Source organism: Hemiscyllium ocellatum, chromosome 8, assembly GCF_020745735.1.
Source record: "Hemiscyllium ocellatum isolate sHemOce1 chromosome 8, sHemOce1.pat.X.cur, whole genome shotgun sequence".
NCBI classification, from domain to species: Eukaryota; Metazoa; Chordata; class Chondrichthyes; order Orectolobiformes; family Hemiscylliidae; genus Hemiscyllium; species Hemiscyllium ocellatum.
In genome coordinates, this window is record NC_083408.1 from 82,706,466 (window position 1) to 82,731,519 (window position 25,054).

At 41.2% G+C, this 25,054-nt stretch overlaps 1 protein-coding gene across 1 annotated transcript in view; it reads left to right on the top strand.

The window, feature by feature from the left end:
• Window positions 1–25,054, top strand: part of mdga2a (MAM domain containing glycosylphosphatidylinositol anchor 2a) — a 924,938-nt gene that overhangs the window by 360,014 nt on the left and 539,870 nt on the right. The window contains exon 5 of the mRNA XM_060828983.1: window positions 5,730–5,862. Within this exon, the coding sequence (XP_060684966.1) occupies window positions 5,730–5,862 (133 nt within the window). The remainder of the gene's footprint in view (window positions 1–5,729; window positions 5,863–25,054) is intronic.

The following is a 25,054-nucleotide window of genomic DNA, read 5'->3' on the forward strand; positions in this document are numbered from 1 at the left end:
TCCCAATCCAGGTGCCTTTTAAATGTTGTAATCGTACTAGCTTCCACCACTTCCTCTGGCAGCTCATTCAGTTACACGTACCTGAAAAATTTGCCCTTCAGTCTCTTTTATATCTTTCCCCTCTCATCCTGAACCTATGCTCTCTAGTTCTGGACTCCCCCACCTCACGGAAGAGATTTTGTCTATTTATCTGATCTATGCCCGTCATGATTTTATAAACCTCTCTAAGATCACCCCTCAGCCTCTGACACACCAGGGAAAATAGTCCCAGCCTATTCAAACTCTCTCTGTAGCTCAAATCCTCCAAACCTGGCAACATCCTTGTAAATCTTTTCTGAACCCTTTGAAGTTTCACAACATCCCTTCTGATAGGAAGGAGATCAGAATTGCACACAATATTCCAACAATGGCCTAACCAATGTCCTGTACAGCCACAACATGACCTGCAAATCCTATACTCAATACTCTGACCAATAAAAGAAAGTAAACCAAATGCTGCCTTCACTATCCTATCTACCTGTGCTCCTCTTTCGAGGAGCAATGAACTTGCACTCCAAGGTCTCTTTGTTCAGCAACACTCCCCAGGACCTTACTATTAAGTGTATAAGTCCTGCTAAGATTTGCTTTCCCAAAATGCAGCACCTCACATTTATCTGAATTAAACTCCATCTGACACTCCTCAGCCCATTGGCCCATCTGATCAAGATCCTGTTGTAATCTGAGGTAACCTTCTTCACTATCTACTACACCTCCAATTTTGACATCATTTGCAAACTTACTTACACATCACTTACTTATGGTCACAGCCAAATCATTTTTATAAATGATGAAAAGTAAGGGATCCAGCACCGATTCTTGTGGCACTCCATTGGTCACAGGTCTCTAGTCTTTTGCAAAAGGTTATTGAGTCAGCCTGATTACCTTGAATTTTTCTAAGTGTCCTATTATAACACATTTCATAAGGATTTCAATATCTGCTCTATGATGGGCTTTAAGCTAATTGGCCTGTAATTTCCAGATTTCTGTATTCCTTCCATGATGAATAAAGGAATTACATTCACTATTTTCCAATCTGGAAGCTTTCCTAAACTTGAAGAATTTTGGAATGCCCAGAGGGTAATACCTGGAAATGAATGTATTGACCATGCATCGGCTAGCTCCATAACCACTCAATTTAAGATTTTGAAAATGCAGTTCCTCTCGTACGAAGGTGGATTAATATTGCAACAACACAATTGGCTGTAGGGTAAAACTAACCTGTCTCATGATGGTCTAATCCCAGCCTGCATTCCCTATAAGTAGGTGAAAAATCCAATGCTTGCTGAGTTCTACTTTACACTGATAGAAGAGCTGAAGTTGAAGGATCCAAAAGTGACCCTACCACGAATGCCTGATTGCCACAAGCCAGTTATCCATGAGGTAACTTCTCTAACACCACTTGCTTAAACACAAAAGAGCAGAAGGATCATGAGGCTTAAATCTTCTATGTCACTAAAGACTGAAAGCATGATCCCTGGCTGATCCTGAATTTCGATTCGACTGAGAAACTTATCTGGCACCTACTTTGCTGTTCAAAACAGGCAACAACTACAAATCTATACTCTTGAATCTATGTATCTGCTTACAACTGTTAGTTAAATTCAATTTTAATTCAAACTAAGATTTGCTACCTAATATATGTTTCATTGTTAACCAATTTCAGTTTGAGATTGTTACAAAAGTGATAATTTTGTTAATATACTTTTGCCAATCCACACTTATGACTTGTATGTTCTAGCAAGAAATTTGTTAGTGCTGATAGACAGTTGATCGGGCAAAGTTGCAGTCAGTGTGATGGATTGAAGTGTGCCTATTTTAATACAAGAAGTGTCAGGAATAAGGGGGATGAACTTAGAGCTCGGATCAGTACTTGGATATCACAGGCACAGGAATGGTTGTCGGATGTTCTGGGGTTTAGATGTTTCAAAAGGAATTGGGAGGGAAGTAAAAGAGGTGGAGGAGTGGCATTGCTAATCAGGGCTAGTATCATAGTTGCAGAAAAAGAAATTGTTGAGGACGGTTGATCAGAGTCTGTATGAGTGGAAGTCAGAAACAGGAAAAGAACAGTCACTTTACTGAGTTTTCCACAGACCCCACAGTAGCAACAGAGACATGGAGGAGCAGATTGGGAGGCAGATTTTGGAAAGATGCAGGAGTAAAGGGTTGTTGTCATGGGTGATTTCAACTTCTTTAATATTGATTGGAACCTGCTTAGTTCATATGCTTTGGATGGACCAGTTTTTGTCAGGTATGCCCAGGAATGGAGATAGTCTGACTAAAGGGGAGGCCATATTGAATTTGGTGCTTAGCAATGAACCAGGTCAGGTAACAGATCTCTTGGTCGGAGAGCATCTCGATGATAGTGATCACAACTCCCTGACCTTTAATATACTCATGGAGAGGGATAGGAGCAGATGGTATGAGAAAGTATTTCATTGGGGGAGGGCGAATTGCAGTGCTATTAGGCAAGAACAGTGGAGCATAAATTGAAAACAGATGTTCTCAGGGAAATGAATGAAAGAAATGTGGAGGTTGTTTACGGAGCACATGCTTCCCATTGATGCAAGGAAGGGATAGCAGAGTGAAGGAACCATGGTTGACAAGAAATGTGGAATATCAGGTCAAGAGGAAGGAGGAAGCGTACTTAAGTTTGAGGAAGCAAGGATCAGACAAGGCTTTAGAGGTATACAAGGTAGCCAGGAAGGAACTGAGGAATGGACTTGGGAGAGCTAGAAGGGGGCATGAAAAAGCCGTGGCGGGTAATATTAAGAAAAACGCCAATGTGTTTTACACTTATATGAGGAACAAGAGGATAGCCAGAGTGAGGGTAGGGCTGATCAGAAATAGTGGAGGGAACTTGTCCCTGGAGTCAGAGGAAGTAGGGAGGTCCTTATTGAATACTTTGCTTCAGTATTCATTGGTGAGAGGGACTTTGTTGTTTGTGAGGACAGCGTGAAACAAACTGATATGCTCAAACAGGTTGATGTTAAGAAGAAGGATGTGCTGGAAATTTTGTTAAATATGAGGATAGATAAGTCCCCAGGGCCAATAGGATATACCCAAGGTTGCTATGGGAATTGAGGGAAGAGATTGCTGCGTCTTTGGCAATGATCTTTGTGTCCTCACTGTCTATTGGAATGGTGCTAGATGTTTGGAGGATGTTTGAATAGGGATAATCCTCTTAATTCCCAGGGTTATCCCTAGTTCCTTTTGTTCAAGAAAGGGAATAGGGATAACCCTGGGAATTACAGACCAGTCAGTCTTATGTCGCTGGTGGACAAATTGTTGGAGAGGATTCTGAGAGACAGGACATATGTTATTTGGAAAAACATAGTTTGATTAGAGATAGTCAGCATGGCTTTGTGAGTGGCAGTTCATGCCTCACAAGTCTTATTGAATCCTTTGAGGATGTGACAAAACACATTGATGAAGATAGAGCGGTGGATGTGGTGTATATGGATTTTAGAAAGGTGTTTGATAAGCTTCCCCATGGTAGGCTCATTCAGAAAGTAAGGAGAAATGGGATACAGGGAAACCTGTCTGTCTGGATACAGAATTGGCTGGCCCATAGACAACAGAGGATGGATGGAAAGTATTCAGCCTGGAGTTCCGTGACCATTGGTGTTCCGCAGGGATCTGTTCTGGTTTGTGATTTTTATAAATGACTTGGATGAGGAAGTGAAAGGGTGGGTTCGTAAGTTTGCTGGTGACACGGTGCTTGGATAGTATGGAGGTCTGTTGTACGTTACAACAGGATGCAGAGCTGGGCTGAGAAGTAGCAGATAGTGTTCAACCTGGAAAAGTGTGAAGTGATTCACTTTGGAAGGTTGAATTTGAATGCTGAATACAGGATTAAAGGCACGATTCTTGGCAGTGTGGAGGAATAAAGGGATCTTGGGGTCCATGTCCATAGATCCCTCAAAGTTGCCACCCAAGTTGATAGGGTTGTTAAGAAAGTTTGTTGGCTTTCATTAGCGGGGAATTGAGTTTAAGAGCTGTGAAATTATGCTGCAGCTCTAGAAAGCCCTGGTTAGACCACACTTGGAATATTGTATTCAGTTCTGGTTGCTTTATTGTAGCTTTAGAGAGGGTGCAGAGGAGATTTACCAGGATGCTGCCTAGGCTGGAGGGCATGTCTTACGAAGAAGGGTTGAAGGAGCACGGGCTTTCTCATAGGAGCAAAGAAGGATGAGATGTGACTTGGTAGAGGTGCCCAAGTTGATGGGAGGCATGGATAGCCAGAGACTATCCATTCTCCAGGTGGAAATGGCTATCATGAGGGGCCATAATTTTAAGGTGATTGGAGGAAGGTTTAGTGGAGATGTCAGATGTAGGTTCTTTACTCAGAGAGTAGTGAGTGCATGGAATGCACTGTCAGTGGTGATAGTAGAGTCGGATACATTAGGGGCATTTAAGCATCTCTTGGATGGGCACATGGATGGGCACAATGAAGGGTATGTAGGTTAGTTTGATCTTAGAGTAGAATAAAAGGTCGGCACAACATCGAGGGCTGAAGAGTCTATACTGTGCTGTGCTGTTCTATTTTGGATGTTCTATGATTCAAAAACATATATGCACAGAAAGAATAATGGCATGTAAGTTCTTACAAAGATATTTACATACTGTAGTTGAGAACTGAACACTGACATGCAAACATAATTTGAAGTTTATGAATTTGTCATAAAGTCATAAAACACTTCGGTGAATGTGCTCCTTTCTAATCCCTTGCCAATATGTTTGATGTTCAATAGTCAAAGCAGTCAGATGTCCACTCTCGATTGTTTTCTCTTTTCATCATAGGATAAAAGTTCAAAATGAGAGGAAAAATTGTTATCCCACCACCTGCCTTTTAAGAGCTTGTAGAAATTTAAGTTAACATTTGAATGTAGGGAAGTTGTAGTTCAGGAAAAGAAATAAAAAGAGATAGGAATACTGGCCGGTCATCGAATACAGCAGTTATAATCAGACCAATATTAAAATGGAATGAATAAATTGAGGATTAATTGGAGAGTTAAAATAGAGACTGAAAATGAAATGTACTAGTGTTCAAGGCTATCCTAAATTTGCCAAGAGCTTTCATTTGTATATCATTATTGGAATATTTAGTTCAATCGTTCGATTTTAGAAAATAGCTCAAAACATAGAATCTTTGTGTTCAAGCCAATATCAGCAAATGAGGCAGAGTAGTTACTAAGATGGTCGAAGTGTAAAACTGTTTTCCTCAAAAAGAAAAATATGGCTGTGGACGACATCAATGATTAAAAATGTGCTCATCCTGCTTTGCTTGTAATTTGTGTTAGTGACCTCAAATGAGGTCAAATTCAAGTTTAGTATCATCACAAATTCAACAAATGATGACATCTTTAAAAACTGAAATCTAATTAGTTGAAATGCAGGCTGTGCTTTCCTCCTCACTGTGAATATTTCACATTTTCTCACATGTCAAGTTTGCTGTATAAGTTAAAGCCAAGCCCAATATATCAAACAGGTTCAGTTTCAAGAATATTTGATACTGTTACATGATTTCATGAAATAATAACACTTAATTTTAAAGTTTGAGTTATTGAATTTTAAGTTTTACAGACTTTTCTGTATTACTACCTTTGGGGTGTTGTTGCACTAAGTGTATTGTTCAATCAGTGTTACATTATAAAAAGTATATTCTTACTCAGTTGCTATTTTTTAAACAGGGTGAAATAAAGATCCTGAAATTAAAGAATCTACGTCCTCTGGATTATGCGAATTATAGTTGCATTGCATCAGTCAGAAATGTTTGTAATATCCCTGACAAGATGGTTTCATTCAAGCTCAGCAATGCTACAGGTAGGTAAAGTCTCACTTTAAGTACAGCCATGTAGACAAATGATGCATGTTCAGGCATTTTGTTCCTCTTAATATTCAATCCGCATCCGCTGAGTCCTTTTTGATTTATGGTAGTTTAGCAATAGCCCTGCAAGTTCACATTGTGCATGGGTGGTGCTGCACAATGTGGTGGGCTGCTGGAAGGAACCAATTATCCAAATCTATTCAAATGTTTGAGAGCTGAGATGCCCACTATCTATTTACACAGTCTTTCAGACAAGCTGTCAAAGTAATGCACCAGTTTTTGTATGTACCTGGATGCACAAGGAAGGCAGTTTTAATATAATGCAGCTTCAGTTACATATGTTGAACACTGTTTCTTCTGAATCACTAAACACTATCATGGTGATCTGCAGGTGAAAGTAGCAACGATGGATTTCACTTATGTTGCACCTTTAACCAACCAGAGTGTAATAAAACAAAATTTTACATTGCGTTAATTAAGGGAATACTATATTTGGGCAGGTAACCTAGCATTTGACTAAAGTGGCTGCATTCTAAGGTGCAGCTCATTGGAGAAGAGAGAGAGAGAGAGAGAAAGAGAGCGCAAGAGAGATGCAGAAAGATTCAAAGAAACCATTCTAGAGGGTGAGTTATAGATGCCTAGGAGAATAAGCTCTAATGAAGAAAGATGAAAACTGTGTATATTGTAGACTCAATAATAGAGAAGTTCAGAAATTTGTAAGTGTTGTGGGATCAAAGGAGGTTGCTGAGATCAGGAGTGGCAAAGCCAGGGAATGATTTGAAATCAAAAATGATAGTTTTAAAAATTCCATAGTTGTTGGACTCGAATCAGTGTAGGTTAGCAAGCAGTGTTCCTATAATGGATAAGACTATAGCCTTGTCACGAATGCTGAATTGATCTACGACTGCGAATCTATTCACTTCAAAATCAGATTCATACTGTTAATGGGACATTGGGCAGTTTCAGTACATGTTATGATACTATGCATTGTCTCATTGAATGATAAACCTGATTCTATATCTGCTCCACTGATTTATCCATTTGTGTGACTTTTGGTGAAAGCATATACTAATTGCAGTTAGGTTTGTTTGATTCAAAATATTTTGATACAATTCAGCATATAGACTAGAGTGACAGCATTCACAGTAACATATGATTCAATCATCATAAATTGGCATTAATATCAGCTCTAACACGTCATTCATTTCAGCCTCCCACCTCAATGTATATAATTGTATGGTGCCTTACAATTCTGCTGCATGCAATTTATTACCAGCCTCTAGTCTTAATGTAAAGTATTTGGCTGCTACCTTTTACCACTCATTAAAAATGCACATTGTCAATGTATGTAATTAACTTCAACCTACAGCTCTAATATATGCTATTAATTATTACCTTCCAGCTCAACTTATATCATTGACTGTCAGCCTAACTATGTAACTTACTATGTTAGTGTGATGGATGTGTCTGAGCTTGACTTATTTTTTTTGCTCAGGGCACTGGAATTTTATGAGCATTGTTTAGTATTATTCAATACAAATTGTCAAGTAACTTGGCTTCAAAGCACAGGCTTTGCAGTTTAGAGCCCTGCAGGGTTATTGCTGGACTACAATAAATCTACACAGTGAAATTTACTTAAAATGGTCATCATTGCAGAATACACAGCTGCTCTTCACAAATAGATGGTTTCAAAATGTAGTTACAGGCCAAAGTCAATGCTGTATTGACAAAATTATAGATGAATGGTCACTAAAGGGTCTATGTATGTGGATATACATGGTTTTTATGATCTTTAAGGTAATTTTCATCATACTGATTGCTTTCAAATAAATGGTGGACAGGTCATAAATATGATTTGGAGATGCCGGTGTTGGACTGGGGTGTACAAAGTTAAAATTCACACAATGCCAGGTTATAGTCCAACAGGTTTAATTGGAACCACACGAGCTTTTGGAGCGACGCTCCTTCATCAGGTGATAGTGGAGGGCTCGATCTTAACACAGAATTTATAGCAAAAATTTACAGTGTGACGTAACTGAAATTATACATTGAAAAATTGGTTGTCTGTTAAGCCTTTCATCTGTTAGAATACAGTGATAGTTTCACTTCTTTCATGTGTAAATCACAAAACCCTTTTTTAAAAAAGGGTTAAGGGTTCTATCACCTGATAAAGTAGCGTCGCTCCGAAAGCTAACGTGCTTCCAATTAAACCTGTTGGAATATAACCTGGTATTGTGTGATTTTTAACCTTTTTTTCCCCAAGTTGCATTCTCGGGTTAGCTGTTAACAACAATGGTGATAGCTAGACAATATGTTGAAGGTGTTAGCCCCCTGTGTTCTCTGTCTATGACCTGATGTTTAGATTGATTCTAATCTAAAAAGTGAGATAACAGAGTTTTACATAAATTCATGCAGCTTTTGAGCTCATAGTTCTACATGAATGTATGCAGTTTTTGAACAAAGTGCAATGTAACTCTGCAAGTACAAATTCACCACACAAAATATGTGTGCATGTGAGTCTTTGTCTGTGTGTGTGTGTATCTGTCTGGGGTGGGGGGTGTGTGTGTGTGTGTGTGTGTGTGTGTGTGTGTGTGTGTGTGTGTGTGTGTGTGTGTGTGTGTGCAGTGCAATGGTGATCACTTGTAATGTGACATGAACCCAAGGTCCCGGTTACATTGCACTTTGCTCAAAAACTGTATACATTCATGTAGAACTCTGAGCTCAAAAACTGCATGAATTTATGTTAAACTCTGTTATCTCACTTTTTAGATTAGAATCAATCTAAACATCAGGTCATAGACAGAGAACACAGGGGGCTAACACCTTCAACATATTGTCTAGCTATCACCATTGTTAACAGCTAACCCGAGAATGCAACTTTAAAAAAAGGGTTTTGTGATTTACACATGAAAGAAGTGAAACTATCAATGTATTCCAACAGATGAAAGGCTTAACAGACAATCAATTTTCAATATATAATTTCAGTTACATCACACTGTAAATTTTTGCTATAAATTCTGTGTTACGATCGAGCCCTCCAAAATCACCTGATGAAAGAATGTCGCTCCGAAAGCTAGTGTGCTTCCAATTAAACCTGTTGGACTATAACCTGGTGTTGTGGGATTTTTAGTTTCATAAATAGTTTGCTATAATAGATTGGGAGTATTGGTGTGTAATGGAAACAATGTTTTCAGAGAGTTAGCAATTTAAATATATTTTAAATGGTTCTGTAGGATTACACCATAAAATGCAGAATATTACAGGAACAAACTAAAACACATTTAATTGATTTATAACATGTTAAAGTTATCTTAGAAAGTTTACAAACAATGCAGCATTTAATCTTTTGATAGATATTAAATGTTTTTCATGGCTTAGCTTTCTATTGCACAACACTATAGGAGAAAAATTAAATGCATAAGGTATAAGATTGAAGAATAGGGTAAATGCTGGGGTTTTAAAATTACACTTTATGATACTATTATGTACAGACTTACCCCATTTATTTCTATTCTCGCTTAGCATTGTAACCTTTTTTTTAAAAAAAACAGGTATAAACCTTGTACTGAAATATCAGTAAGGACTTTCAATAACCAATTGATTGTTTATACATGGTGTGCTAGGTCATCATTTCAGGATCATGGATTTTAAACCATGACTTTTTATTATCAGAAACTTCTGCCAGTAATTTGGTGGAGTTTCTTTCTGGCTGGACAGTTGGAGTCAAATTTGCGTTGTAGTTGAAGTTATGCTCGCCGTAAGTGATGTTGAGTGTTTGAGCACAAAACTGGTCAAGGCACAGCTAAATTTTCAAATAACAATTTCTTCCCATCTCATTCAAAAGTCCCTTTCCACATTGGGAGCAGATGTTTCAAATTCTGTCGAACTTTTAGACTTAATAACTGAGAAGACTCTAAGCAAAAGATATACCTCACAATTTCTTGCTTGTTGATGACTGTTGCCAGTTCAGAGCAGTGTAACATGGTCTCGCCCTCCTATAAATCCAGCTTCAGCCTTATGATCTCCATGAAGAATACGGGAGTAATTAACAGCTTGCTCTATGAAAGCCTTATTTGGATCTCAAACTCCCTGGCCAGATATTGTCAGCACATAAATTCACTTACCTTAGCTGTCTCTACCTGTCCATAATGATGATGTGAAAAATGCAAGAACTGGCAAAGCAATCGTATCCTCCTTATACTTTATCCAGCAATCTGGAAATGAGGATGAGTAGGTCTGTAAGAAACACTCCTACCCACTCTGCTTTCTGCACGTGAGGCTTAGACTGTACCAATGTGAGGCTGAAAAGCTTGACCCCTTTTCTGTGAGCTACCTTCAAAGTTTCTGAAGGTGAGACAACAGGACAAATTTCAAAAAACTGAGGTCCTCACCCAAACTAACATGCCAAGTACACGCATAGTATCAGCCACAACTGGGGTGGGATGGTCATGCAATAAAGTCTGTGTACCTGTACCACATGGACTGCAGCAATTCAACAAGCGATTTCACTCCTAACTTCTTAACAGAGTACTGGGGTAAGTTCACCCAAGATCATTACCTTAGTCCAACCAAACTGAATGTGCCTACTTTGAAAGTAAGCAGATCACAATTAGCGAGAAAATGCAAGGGACAGGTAACCCAGGACCAGATTATTCAAACTAGGATCCCTCCCTCTTTGCAGCCAAAGCTTCTGGGCACAGATTAGCCTCAGCAGTCACTTGTGTATACTCCAGAAGTCTAGCAAACACAAACAAACACAGAAATTGCTGGAAAAGCTCAGCAGGTCTGACAGCTTCTATAGTGAGAAGTCAGAGTTAATGTTTCAGGTCCTCAGAATACTGTCAGTAGTTAACACAGTCAGCTTCCCTTTGAAGGACAAGTAAGAAGGAGCTTCTGTGCAAATAAAATTTTCTATGAATCAGTGGGTTGAGGGAGGGTCATTGTGTGGGTGCAATTCATGAAGCAAACAAAAACACCCTGCAGGATAATACGTGTTAGCAGCACTTGTAACTGCAAATTCTATGAGTAATAAAATAACACATTCTGAAGGTTGAAACACAAGCTAGAATTAGAGATATCAGTGTGTTGTAACAATGAAATGTTGAGTCATTAGATGTGTGATAAGAAGACAGTAAATGGACACTAACTGACACTATTGTAGGAAGGTGCTTTCAACTGTAATCACTTCTTTGTCACAGTTACGCACATTTTTTAACAACAAAAAAAACACAGCTGATGAAGAAACAGAACTCCTTTTTAAAAATTATGTTGTTGTTATCAGATCTTTCCATTGCTTCTGGTCCTAGGTTACCTGTCCCTTGCATTTTCTCACTAATTGTGATCTGCTTACTTTCGAAGGAGGCGCATTCAGTTTGGTTGGATCAGTGCAATGATCTTGGGTGAGCTTTCCCCATTAGTCTGTTGGCTGGCACAGTTGCTCAGTTGTTAGCACTGCTGCCTCACAGTGCCGTGGACCTGAGTTTGATTCCAGCCTCGGGTGACTGTCTGTGTGAAGTTTGCACATTTTCCCTATGTCTGCATTGGTTTTCTCTGGGTGCTCCGGTTTCCTCCCACAATCCAAAGATGCGCAGGTTAGGTGAATTGGGTACAATAAGTTGCCCATAGTATCTAGGGTTGTGTAGGTTAGGCGCATTGGTCAGGGGAAAATGTAAAATGTGAAAATGACAGGGTAGGGAAATGGGTCTGTGTGGGATACTCTTCGGAGGGTCAGTGTGGACTCATTGGGCCGATTGGCCTGTTTCCACACTGTAGGGATTCTTTGATTCACTTCAAATGGTTCTACACTAACAATTATTAATCCTTAAGCTACATGGAAACTGATGTGGGCAGGAATTACTTCACCGTACATTTTCAGTCTCTTTACCATCATGTGTCACTCTGAGACTATCAATGGAGATGATGAGAATGAATAACCATCCTGTCACACATCAGTATAAGTAGATGATTAAAGTACAAATTTGTTACATCTTGAGAAACATGGGAGCATATAAGTATGAAAAGCCCAACAGTCTTTTACTCATTTGTGTGTTCAGTTTTAGTCCAGCAATGAATTGGTGAATATTTTTCTTCAAAGAGCTCCATGTTTTGGGATCTGTTTCGTGTTTCTTCAAGTGTGTTTATTATTTGCAAATGCCTGGTTTAGGTGCTCTTTGGGCAGTGATGGCTGCTATTTTGAAAGCTGAAGAGGCATTTAATTTTCAAACTGCTGCCAAACCTTTAAACTGCTAATTTTGTTGTGTCCTTTATACTGAACAGACTGGAGTGATACAATATGCATTACATGAAGGGCAACCTTACATTCTAATAGAATGCAACCTTCTGAGAGTCACGTAGCAGTTCAATCTTTTAGTGATGTGGGCATAGGGAGTGTAAGTACCATTCTGTGAATTGTGTTACCAAGGCTGGTGGGAAATAAAGTCAGTAAAGCCTGGAATTACACAACAGGCCATTCAACAATGACGGAGAAATATAGGCAGCTCTATGTTTCATATGCTAGCTGCCAGTTCACACCTTCTCATTAAAAGCATGAAGAACATACTTTTTTTATAATTGTAAAGAAACTCTAAAATGGCACTTACTGAATCAGCTTATTAGCTGAAACTGAGCAAAATTCCATAGGTGATCACGTGTTTTTAAATCTTTGTGGTTACGTTGTATTTTGCCCCTTCCTCAAACTGACCTATGGGTAATAGAAGTGCACATTATTGCATTCATAGTATATGCAAAAATGGAAGGCACTTTGGAATCAAAATGCATATCTTTGGCATGAAATATCTCATTTAAATATTGCAGCACATTCACCCCAAAAGTCTCCACACAATGATCCAATGTTAACAATCTTGATTTAGAAAAGAAACAACTGCATCTGTGGTGAACATTTAACATCACGTAAGAGGAGGTGAGCAATATCTTGTTCGGGTTTATATCGTGCCTTAATACTTAATATTTTCTCATCAGTCCGATATTAAAAAAAGACAGCGGATAGTAGAATACATTTTGGAAGTAATGTGCCTCACATTGTCCACTCTTCTTCCTTTATGCATTATGGGAGGTATTTGTGGAGGTTTCATCACCTGACCTATCACATTGTTTGGGAAATCAGTCTCTGAACTCTGGAGATGGCAGACCAATCCTCCAAAATGTTGAGAGCACATTTTTTGTGGACAATTTACACACTGGACTGAAGCAAAATAGATTGATGTTGCTATTTTGTTGTAACATAGTTAAGAGTTAGGTACTGATTATCATCGGAATGTATATCTGGCTGTGCTACATTTACTGTTGGGTTGCAACTACATACCAAACCATGACGTTTTAGACTACCAGACACATTGAACATATTTTCTGCAGTTTTTTAATGACGCTCCAGTATTATGATCAGTGTTTCCCACCAATAAATGTATTTTTGATAAGAAAAAAATCTGAAATTCAGTTATTTCCTAACAGAGTGGAGCCACAAGATTCTATGGTTGTAAGCAAATTAATTGTTATTGTACAAGAATCTTACAAAACAAACAAATACACCCTTGACTAATACAGTGTATAGGCCAGAACCAAATTAATTTAAACACAACTTAACTTTAATAGGCAAATTTTTGTTCATTATATATAATAGATTAGACATTAAGTGGAAGACACAGAGATACTCAGAAGATACTCAGACAGAGCTTCCAAACTGGCCTGGAAATTCACTCAGCATATTTGTCGTCACTCACAGTCACAAAGTCCTTTAAAATGTTTTCTTCTGTTGTACTTGCCTTGATGCCCACTTCATTTGTCAGGACCCTAAGCCTAACCTGTGCTCACTTCAAAGGCCATTTTCATCTGTCTCCAATATTCCCCACCACCCAGAGCTCTCCCTTCGGTCTTTTTTTTGCATCCAATCTCTCATTGAGAACTGGCAACATGACATTGGCTGCTTTAATTTATCTGTTCCCCTCACTTGGCTGACCTGTCTCCCTCTGAATTTGCTACACTCTGTTCTCTCTGGGCTAACCCTGACTTTGTTATCAAACCTTTGTTTAGAAGGGTGGTGCTGTTGTCATCTGGTTTGCTGACCTCAACCAGACTGAGTGTCAACTCTCAAACACTTCCTTCTCTCTCCCCTAGACATATTTCCAGGATTTGCCAGTTACCTCATCTCCTCCAGAGTTCTCCCATGCATAGCTTCCCATTTCAAAGTCCCCCAGACAAGCATAGCCCACTTCTACCTGATTGACTGATCCATTTAACTTATTGTGACATACACAGTGAAAAACTTTGTGAGCAGCGCAGGCAGATCATAATAAGCAAGGACATCCAGATCATAAGGTGAAAAACACTTGGACGGAGTGAGGCACACAGGTTACACCATACAGGACTGTATGCAGCAAGATCAACATTAACAAGATCAATGCCATTTGAAGGTAGAGAATCCATTCATCAGTCTAATAACAGCAGGGAAGAAACTGTCCTCGAGCCTGCTGGTTCGTGTGTTGAAGCTTCTGTGTTTTCGGCCTGACAGAAGAGGTTGTAAGAGAGCATTACTGGGATGGGATGGGTCTTTGATGATGTTGGCCATTTTTCTGCGGCACGAGAGCTGTAAGTGGAGTCCATGGATGGGAAGTTGGCTTACGTGATGGTCTGGGCTGTGCAAAGTTGATGAGGGTCCTTTTGGAAATGCCAAATTTCCTAAGCTGCCTGAGGAAGAAGAGGTGTTGTTGTGCCTTCTTGACCATCTCATCTACATGGGAGATCCAGGACTGATTGTCAGTTATCGTCACTCTTAGAACTTGACGTCTCCACCCTCTCAACTTCCTGTTCATTGGGGTGTGATCTCCTCCTTTCTTTCTGAAGTCAATGCTCAGTTCTTTAATTTTGGTGATATTATCATTGCACCATGTCACCATCTCCTTTCTGTATTCTGACTCATTGTTGTTAGATATCCGTCCTCCCACACTGATGTCATCTGCAAAGTTGTAGATGATGTTCATTTAAAATTTGATGACACAGTTGTGGGTGTACAGGGAATACAGTAGGGAGCTGAGAACACATCCCTGGGGAGTTCCAGTGTTGAGTTTTAGCTTAGAGGAGGTGCAGTGGTCTATCTTCATTTTTTTGCGGGCAATAGATCAGGAAGTTGAGGATCCAGTTCCAATGGGCAGAGCTGAGGCTTAGGTCTCAGAGTTTTAAGATTAGTCTGGAGGGGATAATGGTGTTGAAAGTGAAGTTGTAGTTGATGAACAGGAGTCTGATGTAGGTGTCCTTGTTTTCTAAATATTCCAGCGATGAGTGCAGGGCCAGGCAAATGGTGTCCACTGTGGACCTGTTTCACTGGTAGGCAAATTGTAGGGGACTGAGACAAGCTGGGAGATTAGAGCTGAAAATGTGTTGCTGGAAAAGCGCAGCAGGTCAGGCAGCATCCAAGGAACAGGAGATTCGACGTTTCGGGCATAAGCCCTTCTTCAGGAATGAAGAAGCCCTTCTTGAAGAAGGTCTTATGCCCAAAATGTCGAATCTCCTGTTCCTTGGATGCTGCCTGACCTGCTACGCTTTTCCAGCAACACATTTTCAGCTCTGATCTCCAGCATCTGCAGACCTCACTTTCTCCTCGAAGCTGGGAGATTAGAACTGTCGTGGGCCATGAACAGCCTCTTGAAGCACTTGGTGATTTAGGAGATCAGAGCCACTGAATAGTCGTCATTAAGGCACATTGCATGTACTTTCTGAGGTACTGGGAAGATGGTGGTCTTCTTGAAGCAGGTGGGGATTTCAGCTTGTAGGACGGAGAGGTTGAAGATGCTGGTGAATGCCTCTGCAAGTTGATCCGCACAGGATCTGAGTGCACGGCCAGGAGACTCAGCCCAGGCCTATCGCTTTCTTTGGGTTGGCTTCCAGGAAGATCAATCTGACGTCTGCAATGGTGACACAGGGAACAAGTGCAACCAGAGCTGTCAGGGCAGGCAATACTGTGCTGCTGGCATTCTGCTCGAGCTGAGCACAGAAAGCATTGTGCACATCAGAGAGGGATGTGCTTTTGTCTGCTATCTTGCTCTGCTTCATGTTGTGTCCTGTTATGTTGTTTAGGCCTTGCCACAGACAGTGAATGTCTGTAAGGTTGGTTTGGGCCTATAACTTGGTCCGGTTCTGCCTCTTGGTGTCCCTGCTGGATTTGCAGTCGTCATACCTGGATTGCCTGTATAGTCCTGTGTCATCTAACTTGAATGCTGCATGCCTGGTCTTCAGTTGGGAGTGGAGTTCCTGGTTCATTCATCTCACAGTGCGTTCCACGCACCCACCACTCTCTGCATAAAGAACCTACCTTTGCCTATCTACTCTACCTATGCCTCTCATTACTTTGTATGCCTCTTTCAAGTCACCTCACTTCTTCTCTTCACTGTGAAAAGCCTGAGGTCATTCAAACTCTCTTCTTGAGACAAGCCCTCCAATCCAGGCAGCATCTTGGTAAATCTCCTCTGCAACCTCTCTAAAGCATCAACATCCTTCTTATAATGAGGTGACCAGAACTTAGAGTCATAGAGATGTACAACATGGAAACAGACCCTTCGGTCCAACCTGTCCATGCCGACCAGATATCCCAACTCAATCTCGTCCCACCTGCCAGCACCCGGCCCATATCCTCCAAACCCTTCCTATTCATATACCTATCCAAATGCCTCTTAAATGTTGCAATTGTACCAGCCTCCACCACATCCTCTGGCAGCTCATTCCATACACATACCACCCTCTGCATGAAAAAGTTGCCCCTTGGGTCTCTTTTATATCTTTCCCCTCTCACCCTAAACCTATGCCCTCTAGTTCTGGACTCCCTGACCCCAGGGAAAAGACTTTGCATATTTATCCTATCCATGCCCCTCATAATTTTGTAAACCTCTATAGGGTCACACCTCAGCCTCCAATGCTCCAGGAAAAATAGCCCCAGCCTGTTCAACCTCTCCCTGTAGCTCAGATCCTCCAACCCTGTCAACATCCTTGTAAATCTTTTCTGAACCCTTTCAACTTGACACAATGTTCCAAGTGTAGTCGAATCAGCTGCAGCAAAACCTCCCGACTCTGAATCTCAATCCCCCTGTTAATGAAAGCCAAAATACGATACACCTTCTTAATAACCCTATCAACTGCGTGGCAACTTTGAGGGCTCTATGAACATGGACACCAAGATCCTGCTGTTCCTCCACACTGCTAAGAAACCTGACTTAACCTTGTATTCAGCATTCAAATTCAACCTTCTAAAATGAATCACTTCACATTTATCCAGGTTGATGTCCATCTGCCACTTCTCAGCTCAGCTCTGCATCCTGTTAATGTCTTGTAGCCTGTAACAGACCTCAACACTAGCCAACAACTCCACCACCCTTCGTGACATTGGCAAACTCACTAACCCACCCTTCCACTTCTTGCTCCAAGTCATTTATAAAATCTACAAAGAGAAGAGGCCCAAGAGCAGATTCCTGCAGGACACGACTGGTCACGGACCTCTGGGCAGAATACTTTCCATCCACTACCACTCGCTGTCTTCTTTTGGCCTGCCAATTCTTTTTCTAGTCAGCCAAATTTCCCTGTATCCCATACCTCCTAACTTTCTGAATGAGCCTTCCATGGATTTTTATTCTGTTTTCTGCTGAGTACTTGAACATGGTCCAGTCCACCAACTCTGTGATCTGATTTTCTGCAGTGTCGGTGGTGGATGGAGCAGTAGGATCTTTGATGGTTGTGTAGCAGGGGTCCAGGATGTTCAGTCCTCTGGTGGGACAGGGGATGCGTTGGTTGTACTTTGACAGCACACTCCTAAGGTTGGCCACGTTGATGTTGCTGGCCATGATGAATAAGGTCACAGGGAATTTCATCTTCAGAGTTTTGCGGCAGTGTAGATTTCATCCAGGGCATTCTTCACATCCACCTGGGGTGGTACTTAGACTGCTTTCAGGATGGAGGAGATGAACCTACGCGGCAGATAGTAGGGACGACATTTCACTGTAAGGTATTCTAGGTCCAGGGAGCAGTGGCTAGCTAGGGTCACCACATCTGAGCACCAGGAGCTGTTGATCAAGAAGCATAACCCACTGCCCTTTGCCTGACATGAGGATGCCATGCGGTCCATGCGACGTACAAAGAACCTGTCAGGTTGCAAGGCACAGTCAAGTATGGCAGGAGTGAGCCATGTCTTGTGAAACAGAGCACACAGCCGACTCTCATTTGCCTCTGGAAGGTAAGTCACACAGATAATGAGGGACACTAGTTCAGCTGGGACAATACATCTATCCTGGCACAGGCTAAACTAAGGCACGCATGGGAATTGCTAGGGGCCTGGCATTCAAACCAAAACTCCATCAACAAACACATTGATTTGACCATTTACCAACCTTTCAGAAAAAGAACCAGAAGAGATATTACCCACTACAACAGACCCAGACACACAAACCGCAAGTGGGACAGTACACCAGTGTTTCAACGGAGGCTCAATGATGATGCTACCTAAGGTGGTGATGAAACATCTGAGAACAAACCTTGCAACTCTGCGAGCAAACTTACAATCTGAGCTCTTGAGGCGAGTAGTTCAATACATTAAAAACGTGGGTAGAGGAGAGCAAAATAATTACTCTGTTGCTTAGCAACAAGATGTCCAATGACAGAGGGAAACAGGATAATAATCAAATTACTTTCAAAAAGCAGTGTGCAGGTTTTCAGTTGGAGAGAAGAAGGTCCTTCAGAAAGTAAAGTACTGCAGTTTGCCATTTCCAAAGCAGTTTAGACTAAAAAGAAGACTTGAGTGGCTAATGTGTCACAAAGAGAAAAGTTCTAGGAAACAGAGGATAAGGAAGAGGAGTATCAGGAATCTATCTTAAGAAATAAGATAGCAATTTATTTGTGGGTCTAAGGAAGAGGTATTAACTAAAAGGAAGCAACAAATGAATGCAGAAAAATTCCTAAAAAAAACTAATTACAGTCCTTGATGGAATAAGGGTCTTTAGAATGCAGATAAAGTGACTTTCACTGAAGTTTGAGAGTTTGAAGGTGCTTGTTGTCAATTAAAAGATGAATCTTTATATCTGATATTTGTTATAAAGTTTTTTTCATGCTGTAATTTTAAAGAATAATAATGTTTATGTTTTTGTTTTCTTTTGAATGACAAACTTTTGACATTCTTTTGTTTAAAGTATGTTGGCAGCCATCTTAGAAAAATGATCAATGACTGAACACTATGTAAACAGAAAGCTAAAATGAAATTTATGATCTAACAAACCAGGTTTTATTCTGAAATCTGACTTGTCTAGTAGTACCATCAGCTGGGATCATAACACTTGTTCAGAAAATCAACAGCATTAACTGACTTTTACCTCAGCCCAGAAACTCATGTTACTGAGTTGGATGAATTGACTTTGGTGGAAGGGGTGAGCTGAATTGCTAAAAATCTCTGACCTGATTTTTATTGTCAGTCCCATTCACCTCACAGTTGGACATAAATTCTTACCTTTTCTTTTCTGCCCTCTAAAGGAGCTAGCTGACTGTTCCCTCTTCACCAGGTGCCTGTTAAAAAGTTTCTAAATGCACTTTATTGCGTGAAATTCCAAAATGACTTTGCAGCATCAGCCTCACAATTCACCACGAGCAGTAGCTATGCGTTATTGCTGTGGCAAAATAATTTTCATTTGCACATTTCAATCAATTTTTCTCTTGCTAATAGTGGCACTAATTTGGATTGATTTATTTCAATCTAATTCAACATTAAAACCATTCAAAATGCTGTTTCTGCTAGTCCCCATAGTTTTAAAAATATCATACCTTTGATTCTGGAATACTTGTGTGATGGAATCATAGTTTTAAAACATTATAGTGTAAGCCAACTCTCCGATGGGAATGATGAATGCCAAATCTGCAGGAAAGAGACACAAGACCCTACCACTTAAGTGATAGTATGAATAACATCTTGAGAAAAACAGCCAACACAGATTCTTAAGGTGTTCAGTTGAAATATCGCACTGATCATTAACCTTATACAGTTTAAATTATCCAGAACAAAGTTAATGAATGTAATGGTTATATTGATCTAGAGGCAAAACACTTTTAAGAAGGAAGGATGGTCTTTAGTTACATAATTCACAAAGAGTTATGAATTGATTATTAATGGAATCTATATCCAGGGCATCACGTTTTCTGTTTCAGCTGTAAGTAAATGGAGACCGGAGGAAATACGCTTGATGAAGTACAAATATTTGAGTCTAAAAGGGTGATTATTCCATACTTAGAGGAACTAAAAGACATAATGAATGTAGCAGCCACCAATAACTCACTTGAGATATATATTCCTCAAACCACATATTTAGTATTTAAGCTGAGCAAATACCTATGTTTGCAGGTTGATACGGTATAGGATTAGTCAGTGTGAAAACAGCAAGAATTTTTGCAAGGTTTATGAAGGTTTATAGCTCAGGTTGAGGTTTAGGGTGTAGGTTTGCTCGCTGAGCTGTAGTTTTGATATCCAGACATTTCATTACCTGGCTAGGTAACATCATTAGTGGCGACCTCCAAGTGAAGCGAAGCTGTTGTCTCCTGCTTTCTATTTATATGTTTGTCCTGGATGGGGTTCCTGGAGTTTGTGGTGATGTCATTTCCTGTTTGTTTTCTGAGGGGTTGATAGATGGTACCTAGATCTATGTGGTAAAAACAATGACTGCAGATGCTGGAAACCAGATTCTGGATTAGTGGTGCTGGAAGAGCACAGCAGTTCAGGCAGCATCCAAGGAGCAGCGAAATCGATGTTTCGGGCAAAAGCCCTTCATCAGGAATAAAGGCAGAGAGCCTGAAGGGTGGAGAGATAAGTTAGAGGAGGGTGGGGGTGGAGAGAAAGTAGCATAGAGTACATTAGGTGAGTGGGGGAGGGGATGAAGGTGATAGATCAGGGAGGAGGGTGGAGTGGATAGGTGGAAAAGAAGATAGGCAGATAGGACAAGTCATGGGGACAGTGCTGAGCTGGAAGTTTGGAACTAGGGTGAGGTGGGGGAAGGGGAAATGAGGAAACTGTTGAAGTCCACATTGATGCCCTGGGGTTGAAGTGTTCCAAGGCGGAAGATGAGGCGTTCTTCCTCCAGGCGTCTGGTGGTGAGGGAGCGGCAGTGAAGGAGACCCAGAACCTCCATGTCCTCAGTAGAGTGGGAAGGGGAGATGAAATGTTGGGCTACAGGGCGGTGTGGCTGATTGGTGCGGGTGTCCCAGAGACGTTCCCTAAAGCGCTCTGCTAGGAGGAGTCCAGTCTCCCCAATGTAGAGGAGACTACATCGGGAGCAACGGATACAATAAATGATATTGGTGAATGTGCAGGTAAAACTTTGGATGTGGATGGCTCCTTTAGGGCTTTGGATGGAGGAGAGAGAGGAGGTGTGGGCGCAGGTTTTGCAATTCCTGCGGTGGTAGGGGAAGGTGCCAGAAGGGGAAAGTGGGTTGTAGTGGGGTGTGGACATGACCAGGTAGTCACGGAGGGATCGGTCTTTGCAGAAGGTGGAAAGGGGTGGGGAGGGAAATATGTCCCTGGTAGTGGGGTCTTTTTCAAGGTGGCAGAAATGTCGGCGGATGATTTGGTTTATGCGAAGGTTGGTAGGGTGGAAGGTGAGCACCAGGGGCGTTCTGTCCTTGTTCTGGTTGGAGGGGTGGGGTCTGAGGGTGGAGGTGCGGGATGTGGACAAGATGTGTTGGAGGACATCTTTAACCATGTGAGAAGGGAAATTGTGGTCTCTAAAGAAGGAGGCCATCTGCTGTGTTCTGTGGTGGAACTGGTCCTCCTGTGAGCAGATACGGCGGAGGCGGAGGAATTGGGAATACGGGATGGCATTTTTGCAAGAAGTAAGGTGGGAAGAAGTATAATCCAGGCAGCTGTGAGAATCGGTGGGTTTGTAAAAAATGTCAGTGTCAAGTCGGTCATCATTAATGGAGATGGAGAGGTCCAAGAAGGGGAGGGAGGTGTCAGAGATGGTCCAGGCAAATTTAAGGTCAAGTTGGAATGTGTTGGTGAAGTTGATGAATTGCTCAACCTCCTCGCGGGAGCATGAGGTGGTGCCAGTGCAGTCATCAATGTAACGGAGGAAGAGGTGGGGCGTGGTGCCGGTGTAATTACGGAAGATCGATTGTTCAACATAGCCAACAGGCATAGCTGGGGCCCATACGTGTGCCCATGGCTACTCCTTTGGTCTGGAGGAAGTGGGAGGATTCGAAAGAGAAATTGTGAAAGGTCAGGACCAGTTCAGCCAAACAAATGAGTGCGTCGGTGGAAGGGTACTGTAGGGGACGTCTGGAGAGGAAAAAGCAGAGGGCTTGGAGGCCCTGGTCATGGTGGATGGAAGTGTAGAGGAATTGGATATCCATGGTGAAGATGAGGCGTTGGGGGCTGGGGAAATGGAAATGGGGACCTGTCACCTTCATCCCCTTCTTCACTCACCTATTGTACTCTATGCTACTTTCTCCCCACCCCCACCCTCCTGTAGCTTATCTCTCCACCATTCAGGCTCTCTGCCTTTATTCCTGATGAAAGGCTTTTGCCCGAAACGTCAATTTTACTGCTCCTCGGATGTTGCCTGAACTGCTGTGCTCTTCCAGCACCACTAATCCAGAACCTAGATCTATGTGTTTGTTTATGGTGTTGTGGTTGAGTGCCAGGCCTCTAGGAATTCTCTAGCATGTCTTTTCTTAACCTGTCCCAGGATAGATGTGTTGTCCCAGTCAAAATGGTGATTTTCTTCCTCCGTGTGTAGGGCTACAAGGGAGAGAGGGTCGTGTCTTTTTGTGGCTAGCTGGTGTTCGTGTATTCTGGTGACTAACTTTCTTCCTGTTTGTCCTACGTGGTGTTTGTCGCAGTCCTTGCATGGAATTTTGTAGACAACATTGGTTTTGTCCATGGGTTGTATTGGTCTTTTAAGTTTGTTAGTTTTTGTTTGAGAGTGTTGGTGGGTTTGTGTGCTACTAGGATTCTGAGGGGTCTTAGTAGTCTGGCTGTCATTTCTGAAACTTCTTTGATGTGTGGTAAGGTGGTTAGGATTTCTGGCTGTGTTTGGTCAGCTTGTCGTGGTTTGTTCTTGAGGAATCAGCGGACTATATTTACCAACCATCAAACCAAAAATCTGGGTCCGCTACGTAGATGACACCTTTGTCATCACAAAATGAAACAAGATAGAGGAAACATGTAACATCATCAACAACACCCTCACAGGCATAAAGTTCACCAAGGAGGAAGAAACCGACAACAAACTCGCATTCCTGGACGTCACAGTCAAAAGAACGGACAACGGAGAATTACAAACCTGTGTATACAGAAAACCGACAAACACTGACCAAATACTTAATTACACCAGCAACCATCCCAACACACACAAACAAAGCTGTGTCAGAACACTATTCCAATGAGCCACCACACACTACAGCACATACGAACTTCGGAAAACAGAGGAGAACCACATATACAACGTATTCAACAAGAACGGATACTCAAAAAATATAGTCCGCAGATTCCTCAAGAACAAACCACGACAAGCAGACCAAACACAACCAGAAACCCTAACCACCTTACCATATATCAAAGAAGTTTCAGAAATGACAGCCAGACTACTGAGACCCCTCAGAATCCCAATAGCACACAAACCCAACAACACTCTCAAACAAAAAGTAGCAAACTTAAAAGGCACAGTACAACCCATGGGCAAAACCAACGTCGTCTACAAAATTCCATGCAAGGACTGCCACAAACACCACATAGGACAAACAGAAAGAAAGTTAGCCACCAGGATACATGAACACCACAAAAAGACATGACCCTCTCTCCTTCGTAGCCCTACACATGGATGAAAAAAAACACTATTTCGACTAGGACAACACATCTATCCTGGGACAGGTTAAGCAAAGACATGCCAGAGAATTCCTAGAGGCCTGGCACTCCAACCACAACACCATAAAAAAACACGTAGATCGAAATACCATCTATCAACCTCTCAGAAAATGAACAGGAAATGACATCACCACAAACCCCAGGAACCCCATCCAGGAGAAAGATATAAATAGAAAGCAGGAGACAATAGCTTTGCTTCACTTGGAGGTCACCACTGATGATGTTACTTAGCCAGGTAATGAAACGTCTGGATATCAAACCTACAACTCAGTGAGCAAACCTCCACCCTGAACAGCAAGAATTGCCTGAAGTATCAATGCTTGTCATGTAGCCCTGACTTAGCATATAAAAAAATTGCAATTGGAGGCTTGAACCCTGCTTTGATAGGAATCTCCAAGACTATGCAAAGGTACTTTGCCTCAAACCATAAAGTTGGAACAGCAGGATAGTTAGAGGATGTTACTGAAGATTAAAAAGTTGTGTTTTAAGGCAGCTTTTGAAGGTAGAAACAGCACAGGTTCAGGAAGTTTTTGGCAGTTATAGAAATGTGTTTTTTTTTAAATATGCAAGCGCTACAGTCATACACCTTCTCCTTTACAAGAAGGCATCCACCACACAGTCAAACACTTGAAGACCGATTAAAGAATAAATGAGCCAACATGCATGTAGCCAACATTGAGTGTAGTCAAATAAAAACACAAATTAGAGCTGGGGCATGAAACTAATAGGATAACATTTGTAATGAACCAGAAAGGTCATGATGGACCAAATGGATGCTGTATTTGATGTAGGATTCTATTATAGCCAGTTTGAGCTTAATCTTTCAGCATCTGTGCACCTTTGGACAGCTGAACAATCTCTCTAACCTTGAAAACAATAATTTATGTATATAGTCCCTTGCACTCATAAAGAAATTAAATTTGTGTTTTTTTTTGAAAATGTTTTCCTGTCTTTCTCTTGCATATCTTTCTCTCATTCCCATTTGCATTTATTAATCTTAATTGTTCTTCAAATATAATTTACATGTAATTTGTTTTTGCTTACTCCTTCTTTACTGATCCTGGACCTCATTGAAGGTTCTTTAATTTTGTTTGATTGAAAAGCCTCCCGATTACTCGTCCTTTCCAACGACGCCACAGAAATGTCCTTCACAGGACACTGAATTCAAATTGGCAAAGGATTACTGGAAATCATTGCCAATAAACCTGCAAAAGATCTGTGGGCAGCTGTAAGCAAGGTGAATGATGAAAACTGAACCTTACTTGCTCACAGCAAAATCTAAACCATTATAGGCCAAT